The sequence below is a fragment of the Ornithodoros turicata genome, chromosome 4, assembly GCF_037126465.1.
Source record: "Ornithodoros turicata isolate Travis chromosome 4, ASM3712646v1, whole genome shotgun sequence".
Lineage (NCBI taxonomy): Eukaryota > Metazoa > Arthropoda > Arachnida > Ixodida > Argasidae > Ornithodoros > Ornithodoros turicata.
The window spans coordinates 81,016,006-81,030,775 of NC_088204.1; the positions used below are offsets into that span (position 1 = coordinate 81,016,006).

The 14,770-nt window shown below is 45.9% G+C and overlaps 1 protein-coding gene across 1 annotated transcript; it reads right to left on the bottom strand.

Moving 5' to 3' along the window:
• Nucleotides 1–426: 426 nt before the first annotated feature.
• LOC135392585 (uncharacterized) lies at nt 427–9,679 on the bottom strand. The gene is made up of 7 exons (XM_064623290.1): nt 9,601–9,679; nt 8,943–9,027; nt 6,023–6,653; nt 3,886–3,951; nt 2,291–2,363; nt 511–675; nt 427–434 (listed from the first exon to the last, which is right to left on the bottom strand). The coding sequence occupies exons 1-7, from the start codon at nt 9,626–9,628 to the stop codon at nt 427–429; spliced, it is 1,056 nt and encodes a 351-aa protein (XP_064479360.1). The 5' UTR covers nt 9,629–9,679.
• Between the last annotated feature and the right edge of the window lie 5,091 nt (nt 9,680–14,770).

The following is a 14,770-nucleotide window of genomic DNA, read 5'->3' on the forward strand; positions in this document are numbered from 1 at the left end:
TTTAACTTTCACGATTTATCCGCAGAGAAACAGACCAAGCGGCATAAAATTTGGGGGCATAATACGTCATCTAACATCTACTTTAGCTTCCTGACACTGTTCTTATTTGTTTTATCTTCGTTACAAACCCCGAAGTTTATCTTGGCGAACCCTGCACACTGTAAACTGAAAAACACCCTTATGGGTGTAAATGGTTTGCCCTATAACTCACACCACTTTTACACCATATGGTCTGGAACACCATTTTTAGAGGGTGTTTTCTGTGTGAAACACCCTTTGAAATAATGGTGTTCCAGACCATATACGGTGTCAAAAGTGGTGTGAGTTATAGGACAAGCCATTTACACCCATAAGGGTGTTTTTCAGTTTACAGTGTGTAGATCGTCTGGTGAGCACACCGTCATGTCACGTGACGTACATGTAACGTCATGAAGCTGCGTGGTTGATCGCGCATTTTGTTATCTGTTCGATAGATGGTCAAAGAGGAAGGAAAAACGGCGTTCCGCTCACCGATGCTATTGACCGAGGTGAGAGTCGGAAATGTGATGCACATGACAGTCTGGCCGTTCCTCAGAGCGTTCCCGGGGAAGACATATCTTCCAGCCGAGACATCCAGGAACCTTGGTATGCTGTGTTGAATCCAGACGCCGCTTTCCTCGTCAAATATCACTAAACCTACAGGGATCACATCAGTTACATCATATACACGTGAGATCCCGCAGCACCTATCACTGGAACACACTTTTTAAAGGGTGTTTTCCGTGTAAAACACCTTTTGAAAGGGCGCTTTTCTTTGAAGACGCTGCCTTTTGCACCCTTTATACACCTCTTTTAGGAGGGTGTTTAACAATCTTACACCCTCCTAAAAGGGCGTTTAAAGGGTGCAAAAGGATACATTTTCAAAGAAAAGCATCCTTTAAAGGGTGTTGACACAGAATACACCCTCTACAAAGGGTGTTCCAGTACCATACGGTGTGAAAAGTGGTATGAGTTATAGGACAAGCCATTTACACCCATAAGGGTGTTTTTCAGTTTACAGTCTACTCTGTACTAGCAGTACACAATAGGAGTACACAGGACCCAAAATCAAAATCGCATATTCTCATATTTTTTTCTTCCCAGGTCACTTCAGACCACTCAGTCTACGCTGATCCAGGCAAAGCAACGCAGTGAAAGTGCGTAGGGCTCGAGCTCGCTTCCTCCCGTGCAAGCACCGCATAGCTACTCCTATGCACTTGAACTTTCAGCACACTGCGCCGCTTGGGCTACGACACCAAGTGGGACTACACTCTTAAAAATGAACTTCACCGCATAGCACTCTCCTAGCAAACCCTCGTCTCGAATGATATCGCTATCTGCCCTGATTGGTTGAAAACCGGAGGCGTACGCCATTTTTGTGACACTTATGCTGTTCATAATTGTCACAGAAAGGCATACGCCTCCTGTTTTCACCAAAACAGGGCAGATAACGATATCATTCGAGACTATATATGGTTGGCTAGGAGAGTGCTATGCGGTGATGTTCATTTTTAAGAGTGTGCAGTTAATAGAAGGATCGCAGCCCCAAGCAAGAAACATCGTATAGCATAAAGACCTGGACATCTTCTCAACCCACTTCTGTTCCTTTTTCCGCGCTATTTTCTCCTCCAACGCCCTCTTCCCTAGCAACGAAACAGATTGGTCCAAGACTGGCTGGATACTGGCAATATCGGTCCTCGGTTGGTTCAGAACTGGACCCGTATTGTCGACGATCAGGCAATATTGGGCCAGAACTTGGTACTGCTTGTGTCGCCAAACGTGGACGGAAGTAATACAGCGCTGGCGACGTCGATTGAGCCTTATCGGAAGCTGCTATCACTGTAAACTGTAAAGCATCATTATGGGTGTAAATGGCTTGTCCTATAACTCACACCTCTTTTTACACCATATGGTCTGGAACACCATTTTTAGAGGGTGTTTCCTGTGTAAAACACCTTTTGAAAGGGTGCTTTTCCTTGAAAACGCCGTCTTTTGCATCCTTTATACACCTCTTTAAGGAGGGTGTTTAACAATCTTACACCCTCCTAAAAGGGTGTTTAAAGGGTGCAAAAGAAGGTATTTTCAAGGAAAAGCACCCTTTCAATGGGCGTTTTACGCAGAATACACCCTCTAAAAAGGGTGTTCAAGACCATACGGTGTAAAAAGAGGAGTCAGTTACAGGACAAGCGATTTACACCCATAAGGGTGTTTTTCAGTTTACAGTGCGGGTATAAGAACTGCTGTCCGTGAGACAAAGTCACGCATCTGTTACCTTTGCTGTGACCATTCCAGGCTCCGCTGTAGCCCAGTGGGGGTTGATCGTTGTATGCAACGTACACCAGGTCCTGCAAATGATTTTGGCGGATTAACCAGAATCGCATCGTAGAAGGTGAGGTTTTTGATGAACGGAAAAAAACTGTGTCTAGAACAAGTTTCTGCGGAATGAGAAACGAGTTTGCTTAGGCACTTGAAGCTTTGTACGTATTTGTTCTTTCTATACGTTGTTCCAAGTCTCAGAACGTCAGTTCTCTCATGTTCAACAGTTGCCGCTTGCGTCGATCACTGTAGAAACAGAGCTTCACCGCATAGCACGGTGTGAGCGCCAACCATTGCCAAGAATGATAAGGTTATCGCTTCTGATTCGTAGAGAGAGTGGGGCGTACGCCTTTCTGTGGCAATTTGGATATATGAAAATTGCCACAAAAAGGCGTACGCCTCCCTCTCACTTCCCCCCCTCTCTCTCTTCGAAGCGATAACCCTATCATTCGTGGCAATGGTCGGCTAGGAGCGTGCTATGCGGTGAAGTTCATTTCTAAGAGTGTACAGATTGCACACCGGAGTTCGTCAGCCATACACCCTTAAAAATGAACATCACCGCATAGCACTCTCCTAGCCAACCCTCATCTGGAATGATATCGTTATCTGCCCTGCTTTTGTTGAAAACAGGAGGCGTAGGCCTTTTTTGTGACACTTATGCTGTTCATAATTGTCGCAAAAAGGCGTACGCCCCCCGTTTTTAACAAATCAGGGCAGATAGCGATATCATTCCAGATGAGGGTTGGCTAGGAGAGTGCTCTGCGGTGAAGTTCATTCGCCATATCATTCGCCATTCGCTATCAGCGTCGGGGGTCCGGACGTCCGGACCCCCTCCCCAATTTCCGTCTTCACATTGACCCTAGATCGCGTGTCTATAGTACACTCTTAAAAATGAACTTCACCGCATAGCACGCTCCTAGCCAACCATTATCTCGAATGATATCGTTATCTGCCCTGATTTGTTGAAAACGGGGGGCGTACGCCATTTCTGTGACACTTATGCTGTTCATAATTGTCACAGAAAAGGCGTACGGCCCCTGTTTTCAACAAATCAGGGCAGATAACGATATCATTCGAGATAATGGTTCGCTAGGAGCGTGCTATGCGGTGAAGTTCATTTTTAAGAGTGTATGCCATCCATGGCAGGAGCCCCTCCTCACAAAAATACCGCATCCACCCCTGGTTGATGGTAGAGTCACTAAATAGGGGCACAGAGTATCGCATTCCTTTTCCGCGCGGAAGCCGCTGTTCGGTGTCCGTGATTGGACCGATCGTGTCACGTGGTTTCTCCTTCCAAGAACGCGTCGTCATGTTGAGTCCCCTCCATTCAAAATCGGTTTCCTCAGTTGCGAGCTCGCTCGCCTGCGCGCTGTTCACCGGCGGTGAAGGGGGCAGTCCCGTTGCTAGGCGACAGAGCCGCGCCGCGCCGGACCCAAGATGGCGGACTCGTGGCTCAGTGTCGCCACTCTGCTCCCTATTTAGTGACTCTAGTTGACGGTATACTGTCAAGAGAAACCATATTGAGCACCCCATTCAGTTTCTCTCCCTCACCTCTTCCTTCTCCCGCCGTGTGTCATTGTCCAATTTGGTTTCAGTTTCGCTGGGGTCCTCGAATCTCTGGAATGGTGGGAGAGATACAAACGAGATGCGTGATTCAAAAAGGAATAGAACTCGCAGATAAAAACTTAAGAACTCTACGTTTTGTGCCAACAATCGGAGAACGGTAACACTTAGCTTTCACGCTTTGCGTTGGCAGCAAGCGGCCGCCATGTGGCTGTAGTGAGCAGTGTGCAGCGTAGACGGTATGTGCGCGTTGCGTTTCACGTCAGCGGGAAAACATGTCTAGCGAAACAATGCTCAAATGTGCCGGCACTTTTCCTTTTGATTTTCTTTATATATTTTTTTTCTTTGTCCTGACAAAAATAGCGCCACTGTCGAAACGTCGACCGTGCTTTTAAACGCTTCATAACGCATTATAATCTATGTGTTAAATTAGCCATTAAATAAATTAGTAGTTTTTGTTAACTTTCCTGTAATCTGTCATCCACGTCTCATAATTTTACTTATATATATATATATGTTTATAAGTCCCAAACGTCGCCACACCAGCATTGGACAGCTGTTTCGGCCTTATTGGGCCTTCATCAGCAATGCGTAGGTGGGCGACGTTTGAGCGAGAGTATATATATATATATATATATATATATATATATACGGAAAAAAAGACACCAGAGACCGAAGTAGGGAGTGGGGAAAGTTATTTATTAAACTGGGCATTTAAACTAAAGGTCTGAGGAAGCTTTCTAAGTTTCGGCGGAGGCTCCGCCTTCCTCGGGACGGACTTCTGGCGGACCGACTTCCCGAGGAAGGCGGAGCCTCCGCCGAAACGTAGAGGCTTCCTCAGACCCTCAGTTTAAATGCCAGTTTAATAAATAACTTTCCCCCATTCCCTACTTCAGTCTCTCTCTGGTGTCTTTTTTTTTCCGTATATATATATATATATATATATATATATATATATATATATATATAAAGAGAGGAAAAAAGCCATTAAAAAATAAGAAAAATGACGCTAGATGTGTTTGAAATTCAAACTTACAGATTAAGATGGCTTCTATGGCTACACGTAGAAAAACAGATACTCATAAGTGAGATGAGTATCTATATATACATATATATATATATATAGGACAAATAGGTTAATATATCAGACGACTACGAAGTTGAATAAAAGTGAAATAACAAGACGTGGACTACAGATTACAGGAGCGTTAATAAAAAGTAATTTATTTAATGGGTAATTTAACACATAACACACACTTGTTGTCCTGACGAAGACAGTGCCACTGTCGAAACGTCGACCGTTCTTTTTGTAATCTATGTGTTAAATTACCCATTAAATAAATTACTTTTTGTTAACGTTCCTGTAATTATTATTTCACTTTTATATATATATATATATATATATATATATATATAGGGTGAGGTAAAAGGATTATCAATATATATATATATATATATATATATATATATATATACTCATGGAACGATACGACAGCACCAGGACACGTGTTTCGCCGTGTTTGCGGCTCGTCAGCTCTGGGTAGCTGCGATTCGTTCGGAATTGGCAAACCAGGGGTCGCTCAGCGAGCGATCTACACCTTGGAGGGTGACTGAGCACTCCTCAATGCCACAGTTTAAGCCAGTGAATAATGAATATGAATAATAATGATATGAAATAATGAATGATAATTCACTGGCTTGCACTGTGGCATTGAGGAGTGTTCAGTCACCCTCCCAGCTGTAGATCGCTCGCTGAGCGACCCCTGATTTGCCAATTCCGAACGATGCGCAGCTACTCAGAGCTGATGAGCCGAAAACACGGCGAAAGAAGTGTCCTCTGGTGCTGTCGCATCGTTCCACGAGTACCTGTTTCCTTGCGTGCAGCCATAGACGCCATCTTAATCTGCAATTTTGAATTTCAAACACGTCTAGTGTCATTTACTTGTTTCTTTAATGGCTTTTTTTCCTGCATTGTATATATACATATAATTTTGCGTGAGCATGAGAAACACCTGTCGCTGCGCGTACGGACTTCAACTGAGTCCCGCACGAAATGACTTGCGTCTCCGTCCGCCATATACTGACGGCAAGTATACTGACAGCCGCTATAGCAGTTTCCTCTCACCTGACGATTCCTCTGTCCTTGTCTTGTCTTTCCTATCTCTCCACGCATGACGTTCGCCAGTCCATTTACCACTTCTGCCATGACACCTACACCTGATGATACTGCTTCGGTCAGCTTACTGATCAGTCGTGGTACCCGAGGGTTCACTGGGGGTCGTGGTGCGACTATCTTAGGGATCACTGGGGGTCGTGGTAGGGCTATCTTAGGGATCACTGGGGGTCGTGGTAGGGCTATCTTAGGGATCACTGGGGGTCGTGGTAGGGCTATCTTAGGGATCATTACCGGTCGTGGTACGATTACCCGAGAGGCCATTGCGGGGACGGCCCTGAAAGCCTGAGAGGCGACCCCCAGTCGAGGGATCGCCGCCAACAGGGAACCGAGAAAACGTCGCTCTCTTCGCCGCACCCTTGTTTGCCCTTCTGAAGTGAGGTCACGCCGTGAACGTGCGGTTCTTCTGAAGAGCGGGGCCACAGAATAGCTGAGAGGATTGTAGACGTCCGCTATGCTCTGCGAAGAAAGCGTCCAGAGGTCGTCGGACGACAACGTCCGTGAGTCTATGTAGGCGAATTCGTCTCCTTTCGTCCATGTACCATCTTCGAATTGAATCCTTGGCACGTTGTACATGATGAACCTTTCAATGAGGGGGAAAATGAACGTTTGAAAGGAAGACGACTTGCTTTTAAAGGAGTAACAGCGGGCAGTCCAAAACATTGTCAGGCTATAACATGTGCGATGACAGTGTGCGCGGCATTTTATCGTTTAGCGCGAAAGGTTTTGATGTGTGCAGTTTGTTTCCTTACATAAACATGGTTTCCGCGTGTTCACCTTTAGCTCGCCTTCACCTGGTATAACGAGGAGGAGAAGGTACACTGTAAAAAACTGAAAAAACGCCCTTATGGGTGTAAATGACTTGTCCTATAACTCACACCACTTTTTACACCGTATAGTCTGGAACACCATTTTTAGAGGGTGTATTCTGCGTAAAGCACCTTTTGAAAAGGTGCTCGAAAACGCCTTCTTTTGCACCCTTCTAGGAGGGTGTAAGATTGTTAAACACCCTCCTAGAAGGGTGTATAAAGGGTGCCAAAGACGGCGTTTTCAAGGGTTCAGAGGGTGTTTTGCACAGAATACACGCTCTAAAAAAGGTGTTCCAGGCCATACGGTGTAAAAGGTGGTGTGAGTTATAGGACAAGCCATTTTCACCCATAAAGGTGTTTTTCAGTTTACAATGGACGATGCTACGTTACCGATGGCGTTACAAGGGGAGCTCGTTCTGGTTCCCCACGCTCTTAGAAATGAACTTCGCCGCATAGCACGATCCTAACCAACTATCATCTCGAATGATATCGTTACCTGCCCTGATTCGTTGAAAACGGGAGACGTACGCCTTTTTGTGGCACTTATGCTGTTCATGATTGTCACAAAAATTCCGTAACGCCTCCCGTTTTCGACGAATCAGGGGAGATAACGATATCATTCGAGGTGATAGTTGGCTAGGAGCCTGCTGTGCGGTGAAGTTCATTTTTAAGAGTGCAGGCAGTATGAATCAGCGTCAGCGCCTTGTCCCTTTGCCGCCGTAAAACAGCTGTGCCAGTTCTCCCGGAGAATAGACCTCTACCTGTTTATAAACAAATGACGTCATAATGTTCGACAGCGCCACGAGTTTGGTAGAGTTGAACTACGTTCAAGGCTAGTGGCGAACAAGGTCGCGCCCGAAAGCCACGGTCTTGAGGGGATTACGATGGTCTCTCAAAACGCGACCTTCGGTCCTACTTTTCTTCCAATAGGAAGCAGCGAACAATCGCCCATTCGTGGAACCCAGCTCCCCCTTCCGATCTGTTTTGGTTTCGGTCTGTCTACCAACGTCATGATGACGTTTCTCGGGTAGAGGTTTAATTGGTTATGCTGTATGCACACTGCAACCTGTTTTAGACCCCCACTTGTCTGCCCAGGAGCTGCCCAATCATGACCGAGTCAGGAGCAATGCTTTTTTCAGAACCCCAAACAGCCGAGTATAGCAGACGACAGCGAAGTAGCAGACAACATTTCTCTGGACCAATCAAGGAGCGTGATCTTTGTGGCGTCAGCGCGAGGAAGATCATAGCCGGGTACTGCTCTCCACCGTCGTTGCGCACGGTCGCTTTTTTACGTCGTACACTAAGTTCACTTTCTGCGATAATTATGACTCTGCGGTGAGAGAGAGAGAAATACATGATGACGATGATATGGGGATGACTTCCGCTCATTGAGCGGAATGCTACCCCGGTGCTGCGGTGAAATACTTCGCACGGTGCACCATACACTGTAAACTGGAAAACACCCTTATGGGTGTAAATGGCTTGTCCTATAACTGACACCTCTTTCTACACTGTACATGGTCTGGAACACCCTTTTTAGAGGGTGTATTCCGTGTAAATCACCCCTGGAAAGGGCGCTTTTCTTTGGAAATGCCCTCTTTTGCACCCTTTAAACACCCTTTTAGAAGGGTGTAAGATCGTTAAACACCTTCTAGAAAGGTGTATAAAGGCTGCAAAAGACGGCATTTTCAAGGAAAAGCACCCTTTCAAAGGGCGTTTTACACGGGATACACCCTCTAAAAAGGGTGTTCCAGACCATAGGGTGTAAAAAGAGGAGTCAATTATAGGACAAGCGATTTACACCCATAAGGGTGTTTTTCAGTTTACAGTGTACTGGACTACTTAACAGTTTTATAGGAAGAAAACAGGGCTTTAAAAATGACTTCCTTCGCTACCCTAATGATCTAAGAAAGGCACAAAAATCGGTTGCAACGATAAATCGTGGATGAGCCCATCGCTTTTTCAATGTTGCTGAGTGTCTTCCTGCAACGCTGTATAGTTGCTCGTCTGCTGACTCACTAAGGCGGTTCTGATACCTAAGCCAGCTCGCCAAAGTAACTCACCAGTCCACATCGTTGTTGTTCTCATCTTTGCAGGACACTGAGGCTTCAACTCTGTCGACTGCCGTAGCAGCCTGCAGCAACAGACCTGTAAAAGGGACGTGAGAAAGACTGTGCAAGGTGACCCTGTCCTTTTCATATAGAGTAGTGATAGAACTTGCACACTCTTAAAAATGAACTTCACCGCATAGCACGCTCCTAGCCAACCATAATGTGGAATGATATCGTTATCTGCCCTGATTTGTTGAAAACGGGGGGCGTACGCTTTTTTAAATTTTTCTTCTTTTTTTGCAATTATGAACAGCATAAGTGTCACAAAAAAAGGCGTAGGCCTCCAGTTTTCAATAGAGCAGGGCAGATAACGCTGTCATTCGGGACGATGGTTGGCAAGGAGCATGCTATATGGTGAAGCTCATTTTTAAGAGTGAACACTCTTAAAGATGGACTTCACCACATAGCACGCTCCTAGCCAACCACCATCCCGAATGACAACGTTCTCGTCCCTGATTTGTTGAAAACGGGAGGCGGAGCCTATTCTGTGCCGTGCATAATTGGCTCAAAATAGGCTCCGCCTCTCGTTTTCAACAAATTTTTCATTTTTCAGTTCATTTTTTAAGAGTGCAGATATTGGAACTGAAATTGGGCGTAGCTTTTCACTTACATATCACCAGAGGAAGACGGGAACGCATCGTTGAGCGCGCGGGCTACGCTGCCTCTGAGGTCGCGGGTTCTGGGCACGCTATTTTATACACGGCTGCTTCTAAGTACCGTCTTCGAGCACCGTATTGGCACATCCCCCATGTTCGAGCATCGAGTTGGCTCATCCGCGTGTTTGCAAATGACGTGCCATGTTCTGAATGTGGCGCGACCACTTCAGCCCCCCAAGGCTGTAATGATGATTTCACATCCGATCGCACAGCGGAGCGTTCTTCGCGTAGAAGCTTCTAATCTGTTCCGCGTCGATCCTCTTTGTGTACAATTTGCACCTTATCTCCAAGCAAACACCGCTGCCATCGGTACACGGACCTAAACAAGAAAAAAAAAAAATGAAGAAGAAGAAGAGACGACTCTCGGTGTGGTTCGCAGACTTATAGAATTGCACGACACGATTTTCACATTACGTCTGGAATAAAGTCTACCGAGATACCAAGAGAGTCCTCATCCAACAGGGAGAGAGATTAGCATTCCTTCTATATACTTCTGTTCAATTATGGGTGTAACTACAGTGAACCCTCGTTAATATGACACCCGATAATGTGACATACACGCTTTACGACCGTACTCTTGGGAGAACAATGCTGTGAAACCTCTGCAAATCTCCCCCGTTAATATGACAATTCCGCATTATGACCAACATTTTCGGGAACGACCATGGTCATAATAACGAGGGTTCACTGTATATGGTGTGCGGACGTCCATAGAAATTCCCACGCTACGTTGCTCGGCGCAGTTGACTGTTATCTGAAGGAATACGGGACAAGAGCAGACGCCGGATGTTGTGAACCAACGCGGGCGCGACCTTGAGAAAAGGAATAGTATGGGTGTGTTCCACAACTAACCCTCGAGTAGGAGTTGGTCACGTGATAGAGTTGTACCACGCGACCATGGGAGTATAGGGTAACCCTCGGGTAGGTTGTGGAACGGGCGCGAATACGATTCTCAACATGGCGACAGCAGACGCCATTGACATTTGGGCCCCGCGACATAAGAACTGCTGTCCGCTGCTTCACTCTAGTGTGACTCTGTTGACTTCGGTATGGGGACATCTGCGTGGGTTCGTAAAGCGTTCACGCCACGTATTAGGAGGTATTTACCGCACGTTCCGAGAAAGGGTAGCGCTGTTCTCGTCCGCAGCTATAGCTCTGAAACGCACAGAAACACGTTTCCACCTTCACGTGCAACGACATGATGTGTGTTTTATGTATGGTTCCGTTCATGTTGCTCCGAAGAAAACATCAGTTCGCAAAATCCGCACCGGAACTTTCCTGGGTCCTCTATGATGCTGCCGAGACGAGCAGCAGCAAAAGCAGACGAGCGTATAGATTTCAATGCAGACGACAGCTGTGACGTCACTACTCTTACCTACCCCTGTCTGGTAGGGAGTAGAGCGAGTCCACCTCGGCTAGCTACTCTCGTGTAGGCAACCCGCTTTTGGAACGGGGGTAGCGACGTCATCGAGTAGGTTTTGGAACGCGGAGAGTAGCTACTCCCTACTCTCGGGTAGAGCCGGCTCAGTTCTGGAATGCAACCTATAGCTGGGGTTCCGGACCTTCGAGACAGCGCCACCTATATACGTGGTGATGTGAGCGTGTGAATCAGACAGAGGGGAAAAAATGGCGGCTTCCGGGAGGGATAGGCCATATAGGAAATAAATGGAGTGAGAATTTGCTTCGCTTCTAACTTTTTTTTTTTAGCAAAATGATACCGTTTAAAAAAAATAGTGATAAAGCTTCAGATAAATGACCATAACCGTGCAATGTTCAGTGGCGTAGCCACGGGGGGGCTAGGGGGGGCCCCTACCTGCCACGGACCGACCCACACAAATCGTGCAAATCCGAGAACATAATATATGTAATGGCAAAAGGGCAAGGGTGCAATAATATATGTGTGTGGGGGGGGGGGGGGCACTGTGACGATCGCGAAAGTTCTTGCAGTTCATGGCGTCTATCTAAGAAGCACTCTTGAATGGTTTTCAAAGTATGAGCTTTTCAAAGTACTTCCAATCTCGTGACACCACCTCATTGGTCATGACAGCCTATACATGTAATCGTACTGTGAACGTCTAAATAAACTATTTTCGTTCCTTTTTTAATCATCAGTTTGCAGTGTGCACAAGTATGTGTGTGTTGTCGACACAGGATCAGCGGGAGGGGGGGGCGAGTTTTCGTATCGAGCCCCCCCTACCTTGGAGGTCTGGCTACGCCACTGGCAATGTTTGAAGCATCGAAAACGTCATTTCCTAATTCTACGACGTGACCAAAATGTGTAACCCTCGCTAAATTCACCCTGTGTACGTAAAGGTTTTCCAGAGAAGCAGCGCTGTCAATATGTGTGGAAACGAGGACCCGAGATAATCAGAATGATCAGAAGCGGTACCGGGAAAGGAAACTTGGCATATACTTGGCCGCGATGTCATAAGTTTTCCGATTAACAGAGCCGGGGATGTCGTCGACTGATAAGGTATACACTCCAAGATGGGATCCGTTCTTTTTTTTTTCTGGGGAATGATGTCACCAGACATGGGAACAGTAGCATGAAAGGAATTCTTGAGGTCAGAACTCAGGAAAACGTTGTCTTAAGTGCGCAGGTCTATAGTCATAAATGTTCTCGCACTGTAAACTGAAAAACACCCTTATGGGTGTAAATGGCTTGTCCTATAAGTGACACCTGTTTTTACACCATATGGTCTGGAACACACTTTTTAGAGGGTGTATTCTCTGTGAAACACCCTTTGAAAGAGTGCTTTCCTTGAAAATGCCGTCTTTTGCACCCTTTATACACCCTTTTAGGAGGGTGCACAACACCCTCCTAAAAGGGTGTATAAAGGGTGCAAAAGAAGGCATTTTCAAGGAAAAGCACCCTTTCAAAGGGTGTTTCACAGAGAATACACCCTCTAAAAAGTGTGTTCCAGACCATATGGTGTAAAAACAGGTGTCACTTATAGGACAAGCCATTTACACCCATAAGGGTGTTTTTCAGTTTACAGTGCGTGCGACCCTTGGCTTGGGTTCATAGCAGAGTTGTACACGTTACTCGAAAAAAGTAATTGACTACAATTACTGTCACTATACTGCGCGAAAAGTAATTCTTTGCCGTTACAAATTACTTCATCAAAAATGTAATACGTTACCGATTAAAAATGTAACGCGTTACTTTTCCCGTTACTTTTAAATTGTGGGCCATAGCAAAGCCAACAAGACTGCAGGGTGCAAACATGTAGCTCTTGTTGCAAATTCTAATGAGACACCAACATACATGATAAGTGAAATTCACAAATACATTTGAAAGCAACATACAAAGCACATACACGCGTTTATGACATATTTATATACACATTTAAAACAACATTGAAACATCCGCTTCGTCTTGTTACTACTGTTGTGTTCAGCCCACACAATTTATCAATACGGTCACCTATTTTACTGTTGCTCCAGTAGGTAACGTACTACTGTGATGTGCATGGAACACGTGTGAACTAGAGAAGGCCGTCACAGTGACATCTACGTCATTGCTTCAGTCGAACTCGTGGTGAAACAGAAGGACAGATTGGCTCGCTGAAAATGATTGCCATTGTTGACAGAAAGTTAAAAAAGTAATCGATTACTCAGTAATTGATTACTGAAAATTGTAATCGGATTACTTGAAAAATTACTTGCTTACAAAATGAATTGGTTACGTTATAAATTACCGAGAAAAGTAATTGATTACTAGTAACGTCATTACCAGTAACGCATTACGTACAACTCTGGTTCATAGACCAGATGATGTTGTGTTCAAGGAGTCAAAGCCTGAATACCTTTTGGAAGTGAACAGCCCCGCAGAGCAAAAGTGATGAATTATGATGAATGCGAAGCGATGACGTGTCCGAGTTCTGCGATGATGAGAGCTCTTCGAGGATTCCAGCAAAAAGAGAGCAAAGGCCAAGAGAGCCCGGCACCGATGCGCAGGAGAGCTCCATATGGCTCAAGTACTTTGGACAAGCTGAACGGTCTATGGTCGAGGAACTCAAGTTGGCCGTCGAAACAGCCAGAAACAGCCGAAGAAATCATCATATATCCAACTTGCTACAAAAACGCGTATACGCCTCCCGTCACTCACCGAATCACCGTTCTTTCCGTATTTATAGTACGGTCGACACGCGTTAATATGACGCTCGTTAGTATGACATCCTCACTTGATGACCGCTTTTCTGGGGCCCTATCATGGTTGGTGGACAATGTGCTATACCGTGTATTCACACGAGCGACATTTCCCCAGAAGCGGAAGATGAGAAAAGCGTCATAGCTTTCTCCAGTCACGTGAGCGCGAGCGCTCAGCGTCCTGTCTTCACGTACACTGCTAACCATGGGGAATATCCTGCGCCACAGCCACAAGATATTCCGTAGCAGACGACAGGAAAACACGCTGATGGCGTCGTCTGCTAAGTGTCGTCTGCTAAATGCGCAATACGACACTCCCGGTAGTCCGCACCGTGTGAATGCTCAACACAACACGGACGGAACTTCGGCTCTGTAAGCAGTGTTTTCGCTTTTTCTTCCGCTAGAATCTTCCGTGAGTATGTCGCTCGTGTGAATACACGGATACAGTGAAGTTCTGTTCTGCTCTTCACGACGAACTCATGCACCCGGCTACGCATCTCCACCCTTTATCCTCCATCCGTCCTTGTTTTTTTTTTGTTTTTTTTGGGGTGGGGTGGGGGTGGGCTATAGTCGTGACGACGCCCACTTTTGTGTGGGCAACAGTGACGAGCCGATCCTGCCATTGCGCCAACACACACACACTGTTTTGAGGGCGAAGTAGCAGATATAGCTTTGCAACGTTTTAGGCGCCAACATGAGCGACAACTATTATTACCTAAAAGGTGTAATTGCTCTACCCTTTTTCTGAGAGTGTACTGCACTCTTGGACAGGGCTATTCCCCTACAGACGTCACTTGGAGACATCAGGCTTAGAGGACGGTAAGGAAAGTAACAGAGATCAGCCACAGGAAATCGACGCAAAGGGGCCATGGCCCTTCCTCTATACGAGAGAGATGCTAGTTACTGCAAAAAGTAACTATAGGTACATTTACAAGTCCCAAGACTGCGTTCAAAGGAAGGGTGAAGGTAGAC